The 23351-nt window shown below is 44.6% G+C and overlaps 1 protein-coding gene across 1 annotated transcript in view; it reads right to left on the bottom strand.

Moving 5' to 3' along the window:
• The window catches only part of CALB2 (calbindin 2), a 314068-nt gene extending 290995 nt beyond the window's left edge, over positions 1 to 23073 (bottom strand). The window contains exon 1 of the mRNA XM_088455944.1: positions 22938 to 23073. Coding sequence (XP_088312070.1) covers positions 22938 to 23028 — 91 coding nt within the window. The 5' untranslated portion in view covers positions 23029 to 23073. The remainder of the gene's footprint in view (positions 1 to 22937) is intronic.
• Between the last annotated feature and the right edge of the window lie 278 nt (positions 23074 to 23351).

The raw sequence follows: 23351 nt of genomic DNA, 5'->3' as shown, positions 1-23351 counted from the left end.
TGTGTGTGCGTCATATAGTCAGTGTGTGTGCGTCATATAGTCAGTGTGTGCGTCATATAGTCTGTGTGTGCGTCATATAGTGTAATAAGGGAAAAGGGGAATTGGAGAAATTGACGGACTGACTGATAGTAATAGAATGACTAGTACTGGTGACCACTATTCCCTGCTCATGGCATCAGTAGAACATGCCGGGCAGTACAGGTGACCACTATTCCCTGCTCATGGCATCAGTAGAACATGCCGGGCAGTACAGGTGACCACTATTCCCTGCTCATGGCATCAGTAGAACATGCCGGGCAGTACAGGTGACCACTATTCCCTGCTCATGGCATCAGTAGAACATGCCGGGCAGTACAGGTGACCACTATTCCCTGCTCATGGCATCAGTAGAACATGCCGGGCAGTACAGGTGACCACTAGAGTAAATAACTGTATTGAAGAAAGAAGAAAAAGAACCTCTATTTTGTGAGCACTCGTTATATAAAGCTGAAATATTTAAAACATAACTTTTAATCTAATTGAGATAAGATATAAATCTCTGTATAAAGGACAAAAGACAAAACATATAACATATAACATAGGTCTACCAAATTGGGTCAGATTTAGCGGATATATTCTATACAATCTACACATACACAAATGTTCGAGTTGAATATCCCATCAGAAAAGTATACGTCCCATCAGGGTAATAAGATTGAATATCAATAGGAAGGAAAAATTGTCACCTCCACATATTACCTAAGTAGGCATAATTCAAAATAATATGTTATACAAGCGGCGAAGATCTAAAGCAGCGATATTAACCATATATTGCCTCAATGGCACAATTAAAATAATACCAGTTTGTATGATCTAACTCCTCAAAAGAATGAAGTATCAGGACGGTCGGGTAAAGATACTGCCACCTATAATTCTGCTTCTCCTCACTTAGGTACAAGCCATCAATGAGGAGTGAGAGATCATCCAGGAGCAGTAATGAACCCCTAGAAACAACAGTGTAACCGCAACGTTACTCAATATTTCGCTTCTGCTGTTGAGGGTCTTACATATAGCATAGGACCCCCAATGAGAGAGTTACTTTAAATGAGATTGTCATCAGCTAACAGAGTAGATAGAGAAGGATAGAATAAACATAGACTAATAATCCTATTGTTTCTTCATCCTGTACATGTAAATCTATCAATAGTCCAGAAAACATAATACTTTCCACAATGGGTAAGTCTTACCACATAACAGTTAAAATAACAATCCTGAACTGATAGTGCATATGGTATATTGATCAATTCTATATGTTGGAGTATCTATGCTATGGGTTTCTAGTATCTTAAAAAACAGATGTAATATAAATACCACTGAAACCTATAAATATAAATAGCATGACTGACACATAGTTCATCTAAAAAAAGGGCGTACAAAATAAATCCTATATAAATGACTGATGTAATATATAACATATGGGGTGTCCCCAGTATATATCTGTCTTACTATGAATGGAATTAGGATGCCAAAGCAAATAGCTATAACAAGTGCCAGATATCTACTTTATCCTACAGTGTTTAATACATATTATCCAGCAAGGTGATTTGACAGTGTCCTAAACACATAACGGGGATAGTCGCCGCACAGCGATTAATCATATCCCCAGTACATAAAGGAAGCAATTGCCCAGGTGAAAATGGAGGATAAGTAGGTAAAATAAATATACAAACTGGTAATCTGGGTGTCCTGTGTTGCGCAGACACAGACACCCTCCCGCCGACGCGCGTTTCGCCGGTAAGGCTTGTTCACAGAGGAAGCAGCTCTGCATGGAAGTTCCTGGTAAGTCTAGACTAATGTGCTGCGTACTGGCCTATCGCATTGCCATGTGGCATGACTGACAGAGCGCCTGGCCAATGAGCAGATGAGCCCTTAATGTTACTGCATCATCACAGTGGGAGGAATAATTAGCAAGTCCCCTTATTGACAGGCAGATCAACTGTCCTATAGGACATGACTAAGTGTCTGCCAGATGATTTCTCTTAATCAGAAGTAATGAGCCTCTGGCACATAACACATTCACAATTGGTTCACATTAGAAACAATCGCTTACACAGTAATCATGCTCTAAAGGCAGTGGCAAACGCAGGATTTCTAGAGGGGGGTTTCCAAATGCTTGATTTTAGAGTGACTGTGGCCAGTCCATGAAGAGTGCACAATTAGTACTTATCCAGCTTTAATATGCGTCATACAATGTGTATTGTGTGTCATAATTCCAGCATATACAGGATCACAGTAAGTCATTAGATGCGGCAGTAAGCCATCCTGTCTGAGCTGGATGTTTTTATTTTAGATGTGAGCACCATTCCAGAGCATTGGAGCAAGTCCAGGAGCCTGGAGGAGCAGCAGAAGAACCTAGCACTTCCCTGGACATATATGTACATATTGGGCTCTATAGCAGTGCATCCCTAACAGTGCATGTTTTCCAGATCTCCTAGTTGGCGCACAGGTTATTTATTACTGGCTGATACATGTTAAAAGATCCACAGGTGGTGCTAATTATTTCATTTGTGATACTGAGAAGAACATGTAGCACTAGTGACATGCTATTATATTACTATTTCTACTGTGGTCATGGTATGTGCTGGGGAGGGGGGTTTCCAGGCAGATGGAAACCCCCCCTGCGTTTGCCTATGAAAGGAGCTGCAGACTTAAGCTGGCCACACACTAGACCAACTTACATCCAACCAGCCAACTAGTTGATTGGTTGGAATGAAAATCTGGTAAGGTATGAAAGCAAATGACAATCAGCAATTTGCTCCCAAACGCCGGAAAATGAACAAAAACTGTTGTTTGAACAAATTGTTTAGATCAAACATTAAACAAACTTGTCTGACGACATTTTCATCTGTTTTCTGGCTTTTAGGAGCAAATTGCTGATCATCATTTACTCATATTCCTTACCAGATTTTCATTCCAACCAATCAACTAGTTGGATGGTTGGATGAAAGTTGGTCTAGTGTGTGGCCAGCTTTAGTCAATCATAGGAAATGAAATTATTTAAATAATCTACACACTCCATACAGACAGAGCCCATAACATTACTGCATCATCACAATGGGAGAAATAATTGATTGACAAGTCCTCTTGTTGACAGAAAGTCAGCCGTCCTATAAAACGTGATTAAGCGTTTGTTAGATGATTTCTCTAATAAATATAATAAGCCTCTGATACACAATTCGTTCGCAGTTGGTTCACATTTAAAAAGAATCACTTAATTTATGAAATAGTCTTCACACTCCATACAGACAAAATCCATATATATGCACTCTCTGATCAAAACCTGAGATTTAAAGACACACTAGAAATCACCATAAAATGGGTTATTCAAACCCTTATATCATGTTAAATATCTAAAACTTGTTGTGAAAAGTTATGTAAATAAGTAGAGCCACAGGTGAAATTATCTCTGAGCCCATCCCTTTATAAGAAAGAAATAGCATAATAGAAAAGTGATACATTGCCTAATGAATATGCTCCGTATTAACAAGGATGAACATAAATCCATCCCATAATTCATATCCAAATCTCCATCTTTCATAACAAGGAATAAATATAGTAAAATAAACACTACTAAGAATATACAATAATTAATATTAATATACAAGTCTTGTCTCAAAGGACTATCCAATATTAATAAGTGTAGGGTGATTTGATGCAATCATATGTCCAGCCTAAAGGGGCTTAACTCATCATATCGAAGTCTGCCTATATAAATTCAATTACTATAAATAAAGGGAAGGAGAAAACCAAGTTAAAAATATCCATATCGAATAATGTAAAAAGAAAAAGAGAGAAAAAGTATATGAAAATGTAGTACATTTTTTAATATAAGTAGAAAAAAGAAAAATATTAAAAATTAAATATAAATATGACCTGACTCATGTTAAAGTGAGAGAAGCAGGTGTATAAATATGTTAAGGTGTAAGAAAAGAATGGGAGAAAAAAGGTGAGAAAATGAACAAATAAATATATGTGAAAAAACCACTATAATAAAAGGTGACAGGTGAAAAAATCATGTGAAAAAAGTATATAAGTGAGAAAAATATATACTATGTGCCTATACATAAAATTACAAGTGACGCGACTGTGGTGTATAGATACAGCTGAATTCAGCCGTGTGTAATCTCAAAACTAATTCTTAGACATTCTAAGGTGTACAAAATATAATATGTTCATAAAACTGAAGAGGCATGTCACCAACTAGTGATGCCATGGATCTAAGTCGTGGACAGTGAATCAGTGTGAAATGAGACAGATTATTAAGACAATTAAAATGTATACAAACAAATATGTAAAAAAGAATTCTAAAAGGGTCCATAAATGATACATATATTCTCCCAATAATCCATCCCAATAATAAAATAATAATATTAAACAGTTCCCATATTTCATGAAATATCTATAAATAGGGACTGTAACTACTGTATTCATTCAAACCCCTTGGAGTCAGAGTATCTAAGTTGAAAATCCACTCTGTTTCTTTTTTGAGTAAGGCTGTACTTAAATCTCCTCCTCTAATACCCATTTTCACTTTTTCTAAACAAACAACTTGTAATTCTTCTGGGGCACTCCTATGTTTTGATAGAAAGTGTCTCGATACAGAGGATAGTTTCATCTTGGCAGCATCTGATCTTTCTTTCTTTATATTATTGGCATGTTCTAAAACTCTCAATTTCAGGGCTCTTGTGGACATTCCCACATATTTGTACCCACATGTACATATTAAACAATAGACAACCCCTGTAGTATTGCAATTTAAGAAATCTCGGATCTTGATGTTTTTCCCATATTTATCCTGTATAGCACAATTCGTGCTTATAACTTTACAGGCTTTGCAACGGCCACATGGGAAGGTTCCCTCTAACTTAGGTTTCCTTTCAGGCATGTGTTCTTAGTGGCTGTGAGTAAGGAGGTCTCCCAGATTTCTTGCTCTCCTCCAACTCATGGACACTTCTGTTCCCAGACGAGCTTGCAAGTCTATATCCAACAAAAGCACCGGCCAATGTTCCTGAATAATTCTTTTGAGTTTGTGCCAATCCCTGCAGAATTCTCCAACAAATCTGATCTCTTGACTATCCCCTGTGATCTTAGGTTTGGGGAAGACAAGAGTATCCCTCTCAATTTTAGACACATAGGGTCAAATGTAATAGGGTGATAGTTTAGAAAAGTGAGAGTTTCTGACACTTTTTAAACTTTGCCAATGTAATAGAGTCCAAAAACAAAGTAACAGAGCGAACTTGCATGTTTTTTAGACTTAAAAAACTCTCACAATTTAAAATCTCATTCAGATGTTTTCCCATTTTGAAGATAAAACTCAACCAATGTGAGAGTTTACTGCTAAGCTTTTCACATTTCACATTTTCTAAACTCTCACCCTATTACATTTGGCCCTAAATGTCTAGCTTTTTTAATAGAGCGATTACTATAGCCCCTATTCCGTAGTCTAGAGGAAAGATCTTCACATTGTTTTTTGAAGTCTTCTTCTTTGGAGCAATTCCGCCTTAGGCGTAAAAACTCGCCCTTTGGTAAATTGGAAATTGTAGGTGGAAAATGACAACTTTCTTCAAAAAGGAGACTATTAGTCGCCGTTGTTTTTCTGTAAAGATTAGTGGTAATCTCCCCATTGATTTCTAGTGTGTCTTTAAATCTCAGGTTTTGATCAGAGAGTGCATATATATGAATGTGTCTGTATGGAGTGTGAAGACTATTTAAACAATTAAGTGATTCTTTTTCAATGTGAACCAACTGCGAATGAATTGTGTATCAGAGGCTTATTATATTTATTAGAGAAATCATCTAACAAACGCTTAATCACGTCTTATAGGACGGCTGACTTTCTGTCAACAAGAGGACTTGTCAATCAATTATTTCTCCCATTGTGATGATGCAGTAATGTTATGGGCTCTGTCTGTATGGAGTGTGTAGATTATTTAAATAATTTCATTTCCTATGATTGACTAAGTCTGCAGCTCCTTTAGAGCATGATTACTGTGTAAGCGATTGTTACTAATGTGAACCAATTGTGAATGTATTATGTGCCAGAGGCTCATTACTTCTGATCAAGAGAAATCATCTGGCAGACGCTTAGTCATGTCCTATAGGACGGTTGATCTGCCTGTCAATAAGGGGACTTGCTAATTATTCCTCCCACTGTGATGATGCAGTAACATTAAGGGCTCATCTGCTCATTGGCCAGGCACTCTGTCAGTCATGCCACATGGCAATGCGATAGGCCAGTACGCAGCACATTAGTCCAGACTTACCAGGAACTTCCATGCAGAGCTGCTTCCTCTGTGAACAAGCCTTACCGGCGAAACACGCGTCGGCGGGAGGGTGTCTGTGTCTGCGCAACACAGGACACCCAGATTACCAGTTTGTATATTTATTTTACCTACTTATCCTCCATTTTCATAAAGGGGCGATTGCTTCCTTTATGTACTGGGGATATGATTAATCGCTGTGCGGCGACTATCCCCGTTATGTGTTTGGGACACTGTCAAATCACCTTGCTGGATAATATGTATTAAACACTGTAGGATAAAGTAGATATCTGGCACTTGTTATAGCTATTTGCTTTGGCATCCTAATTCCATTCATAGTAAGACAGATATATACTGGGGACACCCCATATGTTATATATTACATCAGTCATTTATATAGGATTTATTTTGTACGCCCTTTTTTTAGATGAACTATGTGTCAGTCATGCTATTTATATTTATAGGTTTCAGTGGTATTTATATTACATCTGTTTTTTAAGATACTAGAAACCCATAGCATAGATACTCCAACATATAGAATTGATCAATATACCATATGCACTATCAGTTCAGGATTGTTATTTTAACTGTTATGTGGTAAGACTTACCCATTGTGGAAAGTATTATGTTTTCTGGACTATTGATAGATTTACATGTACAGGATGAAGAAACAATAGGATTATTAGTCTATGTTTATTCTATCCTTCTCTATCTACTCTGTTAGCTGATGACAATCTCATTTAAAGTAACTCTCTCATTGGGGGTCCTATGCTATATGTAAGACCCTCAACAGCAGAAGCGAAATATTGAGTAACGTTGCGGTTACACTGTTGTTTCTAGGGGTTCATTACTGCTCCTGGATGATCTCTCACTCCTCATTGATGGCTTGTACCTAAGTGAGGAGAAGCAGAATTATAGGTGGCAGTATCTTTACCCGACCGTCCTGATACTTCATTCTTTTGAGGAGTTAGATCATACAAACTGGTATTATTTTAATTGTGCCATTGAGGCAATATATGGTTAATATCGCTGCTTTAGATCTTCGCCGCTTGTATAACATATTATTTTGAATTATGCCTACTTAGGTAATATGTGGAGGTGACAATTTTTCCTTCCTATTGATATTCAATCTTATTACCCTGATGGGACGTATACTTTTCTGATGGGATATTCAACTCGAACATTTGTACGTATGTGTAGACTGTATAGAATATATCCGCTAAATTTGACCCAATTTGGTAGACCTATGTTATATGTTATATGTTTTGTCTTTTGTCCTTTACACAGAGATTTATATCTTATCTCAATTATATTAAAAGTTATGTTTTAAATATTTCATCTTTATATAACGAGTGCTCACAAAATAGAGTTTCTTGTGCGTCATATAGTTAGTGTGTGTGTCTCATATAGTCAGTGTGTGTGTGTGTCATATAGTCAGTGTGTGTGTGTGTCATATAATCAGTGTGTGTGTCATATAGTCAGTGTGTGTGCGTCATATAGTCAGTGTGTGTGTCATATAGTCAGTGTGTGTGTCTCATATAGTCAGTGTGTGCATCATATAGTCAGTGTGTGTGTCTCATATAGTCAGTGTGTGCGACATATAGTCAGTGTGTGCGTCATATAGTCAGTGTGTGCGTCATATAGTCAGTGTGTGTGTCTCATATAGTCAGTGTGTGCGTCATATAGTCAGTGTGTGCGTCATATAGCCAGTGTGTGTGTCATATAGTCAGTGTGTGTCATATAGTCAGTGTGTGCGACATATAGTCAGTGTGTGCATCATATAGTAAGTGTGTGCGTCATATAGTCAGTGTGTGCGACATATAGTCAGTGTGTGCATCATATAGTCAGTGTGTGTGTCTCATATAGTCACTGTATGTCTCATATAGTCAGTGTGTGTGTCATATAGTCAGTGTATGTCTCATATAGTCAGTGTGTGTCTCATATAGTCAGTGTATGTCTCATATAGTCAGTGTGTGTGTCTCATATAGTCAGTGTGTGTGTCATATAGTCAGTGTGTGCGTCATATAGTCAGTGTGTGCGACATATAGTCAGTGTGTGCATCATATAGTAAGTGTGTGCGTCATATAGTCAGTGTGTGTGACATATAGTCAGTGTGTGCATCATATAGTCAGTGTGTGTGTCTCATATAGTCAGTGTGTGTCTCATATAGTCAATGTATGTCTCATATAGTCAGTGTGTGTGTCATATAGTCAGTGTGTGTGTCTCATATAGTCAGTGTGTGTGTGTCATATAGACAGTGTGTGCGACATATAGTCAGTGTGTGCGTCATATAGTCAGTGTGTGTTTCTCATATAGTCAGTGTGTGTGCGTCATATAGTCAGTGTGTGTGTCATATAGTCAGTGTGTGTGCGTCATATAGTCAGTGTGTGTGTCTCATATAGTCAGTGTGTGCGTCATATAGTCAGTGTGTGCGACATATAGTCAGTGTGTGTGTCATATAGTCAGTGTGTGTGTGTCATATAGTCAGTGTGTGTGTGTCATATAGTCAGTGTGTGTGTGTCATATAGTCAGTGTGTGTGTCATATAGTCAGTGTGTGTGTGTCATATAGTCAGTGTGTGTGTCATATAGTCAGTGTGTGTGTCATATAGTCAGTGTGAACATCATATAGTCAGTGTGTGTGTGTCATATAGTCAGTGTGTGTGTCATATAGTCAGTGTGTGTGTGTGTCATATAGTCAGTGTGTGTGTCATATAGTCAGTGTGTGTGTGTCATATAGTCAGTGTGTGTGACATATAGTCAGTGTGAACATCATATAGTCAGTGTGTGCATCATATAGTCAGTGTGTGTGTGTCATATAGTCAGTGTGTGTGTCATATAGTCAGTGTGTGTGTGTCATATAGTCAGTTTGTGTGTCATATAGTCAGTGTGTGTGTGTCATATAGTCAGTGTGTGTGTGTCATATAGTCAGTGTGTGTGTCTCATATAGTCAGTGTGTGTGTGTCATATAGTCAGTGTGTGTGTCTCATATAGTCAGTGTGTGCGTCATATAGTCAGTGTGTGAGTCATATAGTCAGTGTGTGCATCATATAGTAAGTGTGTGCGTCATATAGTCAGTGTGTGCGACATATAGTCAGTGTGTGCATCATATAGTCAGTGTGTGTGTCTCATATAGTCAGTGTGTGTCTCATATAGTCAGTGTATGTCTCATATAGTCAGTGTGTGTGTGTCATATAGTCAGTGTGTCTCATAGTCAGTGTGTGCGACATATAGTCAGTGTGTGCGTCATATAGTCAGTGTGTGTGTCTCATATAGTCAGTGTGTGCGTCATATAGTCAGTGTGTGTGCGTCATATAGTCAGTGTGAACATCATATAGTCTGTGTGTGCATCATATAGTCAGTGTGTGTGTGTCATATAGTCAGTGTGTGTGTCATATAGTCAGTGTGTGTGTGTCATATAGTCAGTTTGTGTGTCATATAGTCAGTGTGTGTGTGTCATATAGTCAGTGTGTGTGTCATATAGTCAGTGTGTGTGTCATATAGTCAGTGTGTGTGTGTCATATAGTCAGTGTGTGTGTCATATAGTCAGTGTGAACATCATATAGTCAGTGTGTGTGTGTGTCATATAGTCAGTGTGTGTGTCATATAGTCAGTGTGTGTCATATAGTCAGTGTGTCTCATATAGTCAGTGTGTGTGTCATATAGTCAGTGTGTGTGTCATATAGTCAGTGTGTGTGTGTCATATAGTCAGTGTGTGTGTCATATAGTCAGTGTGTGTCATATAGTCAGTGTGTGTGTGTCATATAGTCAGTGTGTGTGTCATATAGTCAGTGTGTGTGTCTCATATAGTCAGTGTGTGTGCGTCATATAGTCAGTGTGTGTGTCATATAGTCAGTGTGTGTGCGTCATATAGTCAGTGTGTGTGTCTCATATAGTCAGTGTGTGCGTCATATAGTCAGTGTGTGCGACATATAGTCAGTGTGTGTGTCATATAGTTAGTGTGTGTGTGTCATATAGTCAGTGTGTGTGTGTCATATAGTCAGTGTGTGTGTCATATAGTCAGTGTGTGTGTGTCATATAGTCAGTGTGTGTGTGTCATATAGTCAGTGTGTGTGTCATATAGTCAGTGTGTGTGTGTCATATAGTCAGTGTGTGTGTCATATAGTCAGTGTGTGTGTGTCATATAGTCAGTGTGTGTGTGTCATATAGTCAGTGTGTGTGTCATATAGTCAGTGTGTGTGTCATATAGTCAGTGTGAACATCATATAGTCAGTGTGTGCATCATATAGTCAGTGTGTGTGTGTCATATAGTCAGTGTGTGTGTCATATAGTCAGTGTGTGTGTGTCATATAGTCAGTTTGTGTGTCATATAGTCAGTGTGTGTGTGTCATATAGTCAGTGTGTGTGTCATATAGTCAGTGTGTGTGTGTCATATAGTCAGTGTGTGTGTCTCATATAGTCAGTGTGTGTGTGTCATATAGTCAGTGTGTGTGTCATATAGTCAGTGTGTGTGTCTCATATAGTCAGTGTGTGCGTCATATAGTCAGTGTGTGAGTCATATAGTCAGTGTGTGCATCATATAGTAAGTGTGTGCATCATATAGTCAGTGTGTGCGACATATAGTCAGTGTGTGCATCATATAGTCAGTGTGTGTGTCTCATATAGTCAGTGTGTGTCTCATATAGTCAGTGTGTGTCTCATATAGTCAGTGTATGTCTCATATAGTCAGTGTGTGTGTCTCATATAGTCAGTGTGTGTGTGTCATATAGTCAGTGTGTCTCATATAGTCAGTGTGTGCGACATATAGTCAGTGTGTGCGTCATATAGTCAGTGTGTGTGTCTCATATAGTCAGTGTGTGTGCGTCATATAGTCAGTGTGTGTGTCATATAGTCAGTGTGTGTGCGTCATATAGTCAGTGTGTGTGTCTCATATAGTCAGTGTGTGCGTCATATAGTCAGTGTGTGCGACATATAGTCAGTGTGTGTGTCATATAGTCAGTGTGTGTGTGTCATATAGTCAGTGTGTGTGTGTCATATAGTCAGTGTGTGTGTCATATAGTCAGTGTGTGTGTGTCATATAGTCATTGTGTGTGTCATATAGTCAGTGTGTGTGGGTCATATAGTCAGTGTGTGTGTCATATAGTCAGTGTGTGTGTCATATAGTCAGTGTGTGTGTCATATAGTCAGTGTGAACATCATATAGTCTGTGTGTGCATCATATAGTCAGTGTGTGTGTGTCATATAGTCAGTGTGTGTGTCATATAGTCAGTGTGAACATCATATAGTCAGTGTGTGTGTGTGTCATATAGTCAGTGTGTGTGTCATATAGTCAGTGTGTGTCATATAGTCAGTGTGTCTCATATAGTCAGTGTGTGTGTGTCATATAGTCAGTGTGTGTGTCATATAGTCAGTGTGTGTGTGTCATATAGTCAGTGTGTGTGTCATATAGTCAGTGTGTGTCATATAGTCAGTGTGTGTGTGTGTCATATAGTCAGTGTGTGTGTGTCATATAGTCAGTGTGTGTGTGTCATATAGTCAGTGTGTGTGTCATATAGTCAGTGTGTGTGTGTGTCATATAGTCAGTGTGTGTGCGTCATATAGTCAGTGTGTGTGTGTCATATAGTCAGTGTGTGTGTGTCATATAGTCAGTGTGTGTGTCTCATATAGTCAGTGTGTGCGTCATATAGTCAGTGTGTGCGACATATAGTCAGTATGTGTGTCATATAGTCAGTGGGCCTCATTTACACAGCGCCCTTGATGAACTCCACAAGATGCCTCCGCCGCTCTCCTGCACACATGAGACTAATCACACAGCTGAATGTTCTATGGTCAGATTGCGGCGACATTGGGGCCGATGGTTTGCACAGTGTCTGTACTGCGCATGTGCAAGTCCCCTTCTGCAAGCTGGATGGCAGAGTGGAGGCAACGTCTGGTAGCGTCCCAGGAGATGGGGGATGGGCAGCCCCCGTTTTCTGGGAGTGCTGAAACCATTGGATACGTGCTTGAACGCAGATTCAATGGCTTCAGCTGCGTGAAAACACCGGTCATCCTGAGTAACCTGAAGGGAACTCACATGACCGATGGGAACACAAGTGATCCGATGCGACAGAAGGCGTCTATTTACACAAGGCGCATATATTTCAGCATCGCACCTGTGTTCACAGACTAATAGCGTAGAGCTCAGCACCACACCCACTGCGACTCTACCACACCCACTGTGACTGCACCACACCCACTGCAACTTTACCACACCCACTGCGACTCTATCACACCCACTGCGACTGCACCACACCCACTGCGACTCTACCACACCCACTGTGACTGCACCACACCCACTGCGACTCTACCACACCCACTGTGACTGCACCACACCCACTGCACCACACCCACTGTGACTCTACCACACCCACTGCGACTCTACCACACCCACTGCGACTGCACCACACCCACTGTGACTCTACCACACCCACTGCGACTCTACCACACCCACTGCGAATCTACCACACCCACTAAGACTGCACCACACCCACTGCAACTTTACCACACCCACTGCGACTCTACCACACCCACTAAGACTGCACCACACCCACTGCAACTTTACCACACCCACTGCGACTCTACCACACCCACTGTGACTGCACCACACCCACTGCGACTCTACCACACCCACTGTGACTGCACCACACCCACTGCGACTTTACCACACCCACTGTGACTGCACCTCACCGACTGCGACTGCACCACACCCACTGCACCACACCCACTGCGACTACCACACCCACTGCGACTGTACCACACCCACTGCGACTCTACCACACCCACTGCACCAAACCCACTGCGACTACCACACCCACTGTGACTGCACCACACCCACTGCGACTCTACCACACCGACTGCACCACACCCACTGCGACTGCACCACACCGACTGCAACTCTACCACACCGACTGCACCACACCCACTGCGATTCTACCACACCCACTGCGACTCTACCACACCCACTGCGACTGCACCACACCCACTGTGACTCTACCACACCCACTGCGACTCTCCCACACCCACTGCGAATCTACCACACCCACTAAGACTGCACCACACCCACTGCAACTTTACCACACCCACTGCGAATCTACCACACCCACTAAGACTGCACCACACCCACTGCAACTTTACCACACCCACTGCGACACTACCACACCCACTGTGACTGCACCACACCCACTGCGACTCTACCACACCCACTGTGACTGCACCACACCCACTGCGACTTTACCACACCCACTGTGACTGCTCCTCACCGACTGCGACTGCACCACACCCACTGCACCACACCCACTGCGACTACCACACCCACTGCGACTGTACCACACCCACTGTGACTCTACCACACCCACTGCACCAAACCCACTGCGACTACCACACCCACTGCGACTGCACCACACCCACTGCGATTCTACCACACCGACTGCACCACACCCACTGCGACTCCACCACACCGACTGCAACTCTACCACACCGACTGCACCACACCCACTGCGATTCTACCACACCCACTGCGACTGTACCACACCCACTGCGACTCTACCACACCCACTGCACCAAACCCACTGCGACTACCACACCCACTACGACTGCACCACACCGACTGCAACTCTACCACATCGACTGCTCCACACCTACTGCGACTCTACCACACCCACTGCGACTGCACCACACCCACTGCGATTGCACCACACCCACTGCGATTCTACCACACCCACTGTGACTGTACCACACCCACTGCGACTCTACCACACCCACTGCGACTGCACTATACCCACTGCGACTCTACCACACCCACTGCGACTGCACCACACCCACTGCGACTGCACCACACCCACTGCGACTCTACCACACCCACTGCGACTCTTCCACACCCACTGCGACTGCACCACACCCACTGCGATGCTACCACACCCACTGCGACTGCACCACACCCACTGCGACTCTACCACACCCACTGCGACTGCACCACACCCACTGCGACTCTACCACACCCACTGCGACTCTTCCACACCCACTGCGACGCTACCACACCCACTGCGACTGCACCACACCCACTGCGACTCTACCACACCCACTGCGACTTTTCCACACCCACTGCGACGCTACCACACCCACTGCGACTCTACCACACCCACTGCGACTCTACCACACCCACTGCGACTGCACCACACCCACAGCGACTGCACCACACCCACTGCGACTGCACCACACCCACTGCGACTGCACTACACCCACTGCGACTGCACCACACCCACTGCGACGCTACCACATCCACTGCGACTGCACCACACCCACTGCGACTCTACCACACCCACTGCGACTGCACCACACCCACAGCGACTGCACCACACCCACTGCGACTCTACCACACCCACTGCACCACACCCACTGCGACTCTACCACACCCACTGCGACTGCACCACACCCACTGCAACTCTACCACACCCACTGCGACTGCACTACACCCACTGCGACTGTACCACACCCACTGCGACTGCACCACACCCACTGCAACTCTACCACACCCACTACACCACACCCACTGCGACTGTACCACACCGACTGTACCACACCGAATGCACCACACCCACTGCGACTGTACCACACCGACTGCAACTGTACCACACCCACTGCAACTGTACCACACCCACTGCGACTCTACCACACCCACTGCGACTCTACCACACCCGCTGCGACTGCAGCACACCGACTGCAACTCTACCACACTGACTGCGACTGCACCACATGAGCTCTTACAGTATGTGTTATTGCTATGATGGGAATCTGCTGAAATGTAACATGAAGACGCAAAACCAGTCCCATCACACATATAAAGGAGCGCTACTCCTAACCTGCGCTAACATTCAATGCGCCATTTCACACACCAAGAAATATATGTCCGTAGCACGACTAAAGGCCCCATAAGGCCCCCATACATCAGCAATCTGAGGCAATGACTATAGGCCCCCATACAACAGCAATCTGAGGCAATGACTATAGGCCCCCATACATCAGCAATTTGAGGCAATGACTATAGGCCCCCATACATCAGCAATCTGAGGCAATGACTATAGGCCCCATACATCAGCAATCTGAGGCAATGGCTATAGGCCCCCATACATCAGCAATCTGAGGCAATGGCTATAGGCCCCCATACATCAGCAATCTGAGGCAATGGCTATAGGCCCCATACATCAGCAATCTGAGGCAATGACTATAGGCCCCCATACAACAGAAATCTGAAGCAATGACTATAGGCCCCCATACATCAGCAATCTGAGGCAATGACTATAGGCCCCCATACATCAGCAATCTGAGGCAATGACTATAGGCCCCCATACAACAGAAATCTGAGGCAATGACTATAGGCTCCATACATCAGCAATCTGAGGCAATGACTTTAGGCCCCCATACATCAGCAATCTGAGGCAATGACTATAGGCCCCATACATCAGCAATCTGAGGCAATGACTATAGGCCCCCATACATCAGCATTCTGAGGCAATGACTATAGGCCCCCATACATCAGCAATCTGAGGCAATGACTATAGGCCCCCATACATCAGCAATCTGAAGCAATGACTATAGGCCCCCATACATTAGCAATCTGAGGCAATGACTATAGGCCCCATACATCAGCAATCTGAGGCAATGACTAAAGGCCCCATACATCAGCAATCTGAGGCAATGACTATAGGCCCCATACATCAGCAATCTGAGGCAATGACTATAGGCCCCATACATCAGCAATCTGAGGCAATGACTATAGGCCCCCATACATCAGCAATCTGAGGCAATGACTACAGGCCCCATACATTAGCAATCTGAGGCAATGACTACAGGCCCCCATACATCAGCAATCTGACAACCACAATTGGACAATTTGACGATTTGTTGCCCGATTTTAGGATTTCCCAATCTTGCAATCTGCGCCCCATACATTACAGATCTTTGTCAGCAAACACAGATCTGCCCATCGTGAAAGGCTCCATCATCATTTTACTAGTAATAGACTGCAAATCTGCTGATCATCTCCATAAACCAGCAATATACAGCCCCAATCCATCTGTGACATCCAACATGTTGGACAATCTGATTGACCAATCACTTTTTGATTGCAATCTGCGATCTGTGATCCCCATACATTGCAGATTACTATTCAATCATCTGCAAATTGCACAATTGCCACAATCGATTGCTGATGTATGGGGGCCTTATCTCAGTAATCTCCCTGTGTTCAGTAACACTCAGCGCAGCGTGGGCCGCACCGCGTAACTCCTCCCACCGACTGCTGCCAATATCTGCTCATCTGCAAATGCCAAGCCTCCAGGAACGTATGCCCTCTAGAAAGTTACTTGGCGCACCAGGAGAGATGGCTGATTGTACAGGGTGGCACGGTGTTGTGTCAGGTGGAGTCTGTGTATGATATAGAGAGAGAAGCAGGTGAGAGATGTGTGTAGTCAGGGTGGCACGGTCTAATGTAAGGTGGACTCTGTGTATGATATAGAGAGAGAAGCAGGTGAGAGATGTGTGTGGTCAGGGTGGCACGGTCTAATGTCAGGTGGACTCTGTGTATGATATAGGGAGAGAAGCAGGTGAGAGATGTGTGTGGTCAGGGTGGCACGGTGTAGTGTCAGGTGGACTCTGTGTATAATATAGAGAAGCAGGTGAGAGATGTGTATGGTCAGGATGGCAAGGTGTAGTGTCAGGTGGACTCTGTGTATGATATAGAGAGAGAAGCAGGTGAGAGATGTGTATCGTCAGGGTGGCACGGTGTAGTGTCAGGTGGACTCTGTGTATGATATAGAGAGAGAAGCAGGTGAGAGATGTGTGTGGTCAGGGTGGCACGGTGTAGTGTCAGGTGGACTCTGTGTATGATATAGAGAAGCAGGTGAGAGATGTGTATGGTCAGGGTGGCACGGTGTAGTGTGAGGTGGACTCTGTGTATGATATAGAGAGAGAAGCAGGTGAGAGATGTGTATGGTCAGGGTGGCACGGTGTAGTGTCAGATGGACTCTGTGTATGATATAGAGAGAGAAGCAGGTGAGAGATGTGTATGGTCAGGGTGGCATGGTGTAGTGTCAGGTGGACTCTGTGTATGATATAGAGAGAGAAGCAGGTGAGAGATGTGAGTGTACAGGGTGGGACGGTCAAATGTCAGGTGGACTCTGTGTATGATATAGAGAGAGAAGCAGGTGAGAGATGTGTGTGGTCAGGGTGGGACGGTCTAATGTCAGGTGGACTCTGTATGATATAGAGAGAGAAGCAGGTGAGAGATGTGTATGGTCAGGGTGGCACGGTGTAGTGTCAGGTGGACTCTGTGTAAGATATAGAGAGAGAAGGAGGTGAGAGATGTGTATGGTTAGGGTAGCACGGTGTAGTGTCAGGTGGACTCTGTGTATGATATAGAGAGAGAAGCAGATGAGAGATGAGTATGATATAGAGAGAGAAGTAGATGAGAGATGTGTATGATATAGAGAGAGAAGCAGGTGAGAGATGTGTGTGGTCAGAGTGGGACGGTCTAATGTCAGGTGGACTCTGTGTATGATATAGAGAGAGAAGGAGGTGAGAGATGTGTATGGTTAGGGTGGCACGGTGTAGTGTCAGGTGGACTCTGTGTATGATATAGAGAGAGAAGCAGGTGAGAGATGTGTATGGTTAGGGTGGCACGGTGTAGTGTCAGGTGGACTCTGTGTATGATATAGAGAGAGAAGCAGGTGAGAGATGTGTATTGTCAGAGTGGCACGGTGTAGTGTCAGGTGGACTGTGTGTATTGTATAGAGAGAGAAGCAGGTGAGAGATGTGAGGGTACAGGGTGGCACGGTGTAGTGTCAGGTGGACTCTGTGTATGATATAGAGAGAGAAGCAGGTGAGAGATGTGTGTGGATAGGGTGGCACGGTGTAGTGTCAGGTGGACTCTGTGTATGATATAGAGAAGCAGATGAGAGATGTGTATGGTCAGAGTGGCACGGTGTAATGTCAGGTGGACTCTGTGTATGATATAGAGAGAGAAGCAGGTGAGAGATGTGTATGGTCAGGGTGGCACGGTGTAGTGTCAGGTGGACTCTGTGTATGATATAGAGAGAGAAGCAGGTGAAAGATGTGTATGGTCAGAGTGGCACGGTGTAATGTCAGGTGGACTCTGTGTATGATATAGAGGGAGAAGCAGGTGAGAGATGTGTGTGGTCAGGGTGGCACGGTGTAGTGTCAGGTGGACTCTGTGTATGATATAGAAAGAGAAGCAGGTGAGAGATGTGTATGGTCAAGGGGGCACGGTGTAGTGTCAGATGGACTCTGTGTATGATATAGAGAGAGAAGCAGGTGAGAGATGTGTATGGTCAGGGTGGCAGGGTGTAGTGTCAGGTGGACTCTGTGTATGATATAGAGAGAGAAGCAGGAGAGAGATGTGTATGGTCAGGGTGGCACGGTGTAGTGTCAGGTGGACTCTGTGTATGATATAGAGAGAGAAGCAGGTGAGAGATGTGTGTGGATAGGGTGGCACGGTGTAGTGTCAGGTGGACTCTGTGTATGATATAAAGAGAAAAGCAGGTGAGAGACACCTGTGGATAGGGTGGCATAGGCTAGTGTCAGGTGGACTATGTGTATGATATAGAGAGAGAAGCAGGTGAGAGATGTGTGTGGTCAGGGTGGCACGGTGTAGTGTCAGGTGGACTCTGTGTATGATATAGAGAGAGAAGCAGGTGAGAGATGTGTGTGGTCAGAGTGGGACGGTCTAATGTCAGGTGGACTCTGTGTATGATATAGAGAGAGAAGGAGGTGAGAGATGTGTATGGTTAGGGTAGCACGGTGTAGTGTCAGGTGGACTCTGTGTATGATATAGAGAGAGAAGCAGATGAGAGATGAGTATGATATAGAGAGAGAAGTAGATGAGAGATGTGTATGATATAGAGAGAGAAGCAGGTGAGAGATGTGTGTGGTCAGAGTGGGACGGTCTAATGTCAGGTGGACTCTGTGTATGATATAGAGAGAGAAGGAGGTGAGAGATGTGTATGGTTAGGGTGGCACGGTGTAGTGTCAGGTGGACTCTGTGTATGATATAGAGAGAGAAGCAGGTGAGAGATGTGTATGGTTAGGGTAGCACGGTGTAGTGTCAGGTGGACTCTGTGTATGATATAGAGAGAGAAGCAGATGAGAGATGAGTATGATATAGAGAGAGAAGTAGATGAGAGATGTGTATGATATAGAGAGAGAAGCAGGTGAGAGATGTGTGTGGTCAGAGTGGGACGGTCTAATGTCAGGTGGACTCTGTGTATGATATAGAGAGAGAAGGAGGTGAGAGATGTGTATGGTTAGGGTGGCACGGTGTAGTGTCAGGTGGACTCTGTGTATGATATAGAGAGAGAAGCAGGTGAGAGATGTGTATGGTTAGGGTGGCACGGTGTAGTGTCAGGTGGACTCTGTGTATGATATAGAGAGAGAAGCAGGTGAGAGATGTGTATGGTCAGAGTGGCACGTTGTAGTGTCAGGTGGACTGTGTGTATTGTATAGAGAGAGAAGCAGGTGAGAGATGTGAGTGTACAGGGTGGCACGGTGTAGTGTCAGGTGGACTCTGTGTATGATATAGAGAGAGAAGCAGGTGAGAGATGTGAGTGTACAGGGTGGCACGGTGTAATGTCAGGTGGACTCTGTGTATGATATAGAGAGAGAAGCAGGTGAGAGTTGTGTATGGTTAGGGTGGCACGGTGTAGTGTCAGGTGGACTCTGTGTATGATATAGAAAGAGAAGCAGGTGAGAGATGTGTATGGTCAGGGGGGCACGGTGTAGTGTCAGATGGATTCTGTGTATGATATAGAGAGAGAAGCAGGTGAGAGATGTGTATGGTCAGGGTGGCAGGGTGTAGTGTCAGGTGGACTCTGTGTATGATATAGAGAGAGAAGCAGGTGAGAGATGAGTATGGTCAGGGTGGCACGGTGTAGTGTCAGGTGGACTCTGTGTATGATATAGAGAGAGAAGCAGGTGAGAGATGTGTGTGGTCAGAGTGGCACGGTGTAGTGTCAGGTGGACTGTGTGTATTGTATAGAGAGAGAAGCAGGTGAGAGATGTGAGTGTACAGGGTGGCACGGTGTAGTGTCAGGTGGACTCTGTGTATGATATAGAGAGAGAAGGAGGTGAGAGATGTGAGTGTACAGGGTGGCACGGTGTAATGTCAGGTGGACTCTGTGTATGATATAGAGAGAGAAGCAGGTGAGAGATGTGAGTGTACAGGGTGGGACGGTCAAATGTCAGGTGGACTCTGTGTATGATATAGAGAGAGAAGCAGGTGAGAGATGTGTGTGGTCAGGGTGGGACGGTCTAATGTCAGGTGGACTCTGTGTATGATATAGAGAGAGAAGCAGGTGAGAGATGTGTATGGTCAGAGTGGCAAGGTGTAGTGTCAGGTGGACTGTGTGTATGATATAAAGAGAAAAGCAGGTGAGAGACACCTGTGGATAGGGTGGCATAGGCTAGTGTCAGGTGGACTTTGTGTATGATATAGAGAGAGAAGCAGGTGAGAGATGTGTGTGGTCAGGGTGGCACGGTGTAGTGTCAGGTGGACTCTGTGTATGATATAGAGAGTGAATCAGATGAGAGATGTGTATGGTCAGGGTGGCACGTTGTAGTGTCAGGTGGACTCTGTGTATAATATATAGAGAGAAGCAGGTGAGAGATGTGTATGGTCAGGGTGGCACGGTGTAGTGTCAGGTGGACTCAGTGTATGATATAGAGAGAGAAGCAGATGAGAGATGTGTATGGTCAGGGTGGCACGGTGTAGTGTCAGGTGGACTCTGTGTATGATAGAGAGAGAGAAGCAGGTGAGAGATGTGTATGGTCAGGGTGGCACGGTGTAGTGTCAGGTGGACTCTGTGTATGATATAGAGAGAGAAGCAGGTGAGAGATGTGTATGGTCAGGGTGGCACGGTGTAGTGTCAGGTGGACTCTGTGTATGATATAGAGAGAGAAGCAGGTGAGAGATGTGTGTGGTCAGAGTGGGACGGTCTAATGTCAGGTGGACTCTGTGTGTGATATAGAGAGAGAAGCAGGTGAGAGATGTGTGTGGTCAGAGTGGCATGGTGTAGTGTCAGGTGGACTCTGTGTAAGATATAGAGAGAGAAGCAGGTGAGAGATGTGTGTGGTCAGAGTGGCACGGTGTAGTGTCAGGTGGACTCTGTGTATGATATAGAGAGAGAAGCAGGTGAGAGATGTGTGTGGATAGGGTGGCATGGTGTAGTGTCAGGTGGACTCTGTGTATGATATAGAGAGAGAAGCATGTGAGAGATGTGTATGGTCAGGGTGGCATGGTGTAGTGTCAGGTGGACTCTGTGTATGATATAGAGAGAGAAGCAGGTGAGAGATGTGTGTGGTCAGAGTGGCACGGTGTAGTGTCAGGTGGACCCTGTGTATGATATAGAGAGAGAAGCAGGTGAGAGATGTGTGTGGATAGGGTGTCATGGTGTAGTGTCAGGTGGACTCTGTGTATGATATAGAGAGAGAAGCAGGTGAGAGATGTGAGTGTACAGGGTGGCACGGTGTAGTGTCAGGTGGACTCTGTGTATGATATAGAGAGAGAAGCAGGTGAGAGATGTGTGTGGTCAGGGTGGCACGGTGTAGTGTCAGGTGGACTTTGTGTATGATATAGAGAGAAGCAGGTGAGAGATGTGAGTGTACAGGGTGGCACGGTGTAGTGTCAGGTGGACTTTGTGTATAATATATAGAGAGAAGCAGGTGAGAGATGTGTATGGTCAGGGTGGCTCGGTGTAGTGTCAGGTGGACTCAGTGTATGATATAGAGAGAGAAGCAGATGAGAGATGTGTATGGTCAGGGTGGCACGGTGTAGTGTCAGGTGGACTCTGTGTATGATATAGAGAGAGAAGCAGGTGAGAGTTGTGTGTGGTCAGGGTGGCACGGTGTAGTGTCAGGTGGACTCTGTGTATGATATAGAGAGAGAAGCAGGTGAGAGTTGTGTGTGGTCAGGGTGGCACGGTGTAGTGTCAGGTGGACTCTGTGTATGATATAGAGAGAGAATCAGGTGAGAGATGTGTGTGGTCAGGGTGGCACGGTGTAGTGTCAGGTGGACTCTGTGTATGATATAGAGAGAGAAGCAGATGAGAGATGTGTATGGTCAGGGTGGCACGGTGTAGTGTCAGGTGGACTCTGTGTATGATATAGAGAGAGAAGCAGGTGAGAGATGTGTATGGTCAGGGTGGCATGGTGTAGTGTCAGGTGGACTCTGTGTGTGATATAGAGAGAGAAGCAGGTGAGAGATGTGTGTGGTCAGGGTGGCATGGTGTAGTGTCAGGTGGACTCTGTGTATGATATAGAGAGAGAATCAGGTGAGAGATGTGTATGGTCAGGGTGGCACGGTGTAGTGTCAGGTGGACTCTGTGTATGATATAGAGAGAGAAGCAGGTGAGAGACACCTGTGGTCAGGGTGGCACGGGCTAGTGTAGTATAGTTTATGAGTATACTCTGCATGTGAATTGCATGAGCCCCGGTTACCTGTCACCATAGATGACCTGGAAATAGAAGGGGTAAGAAGTGGACAGATTGGGAAGATCCATCCTGCGAAGTTCTGGCATCTGATGAATGAGAACTTTACCTCCTGCACCTGGGCTGTGGGCACAGACAGTTCTTACCATCGGAGTCGTAGTGCTTCCATATATCCAGGAACTGGGAGGCGGTGAGCTCGGCCAGGTGCAGGTACAGCGGCTGCTGCTTGTGAGCCATAATTCCCAGTGACAGCAGCAAGTGATAGATCCTCTCTGACTCTGTATCCACTGATCCCAGATCCTGGCTGAGCGCTGCCTTTATATACAAATCTCACACATTGCACCACCCACTGCTCACCACAGAGGGCAGCACAGAGCCACAATCCCAATGCTCTGAGCGCTCTCATACCAGCAGTAGTCTATACATGGCAGAGCCAGACAGGGACAAAGCTTCAATGTACTGTAACATAATGTCTCCTCCTCACAGCTACTGTGTGTATCTCTCCCCCCACACAGTGCCAGCTGGGACTGATTAACCCCTTACACACTGACACCATGTCT

The sequence above is a fragment of the Taudactylus pleione genome, unplaced genomic scaffold, assembly GCF_031769625.1.
Source record: "Taudactylus pleione unplaced genomic scaffold, aTauple2 ptg000681l, whole genome shotgun sequence".
Taxonomy (NCBI): domain Eukaryota; kingdom Metazoa; phylum Chordata; class Amphibia; order Anura; family Myobatrachidae; genus Taudactylus; species Taudactylus pleione.
This window is presented reverse-complemented; position numbering and strand designations above follow the sequence as displayed.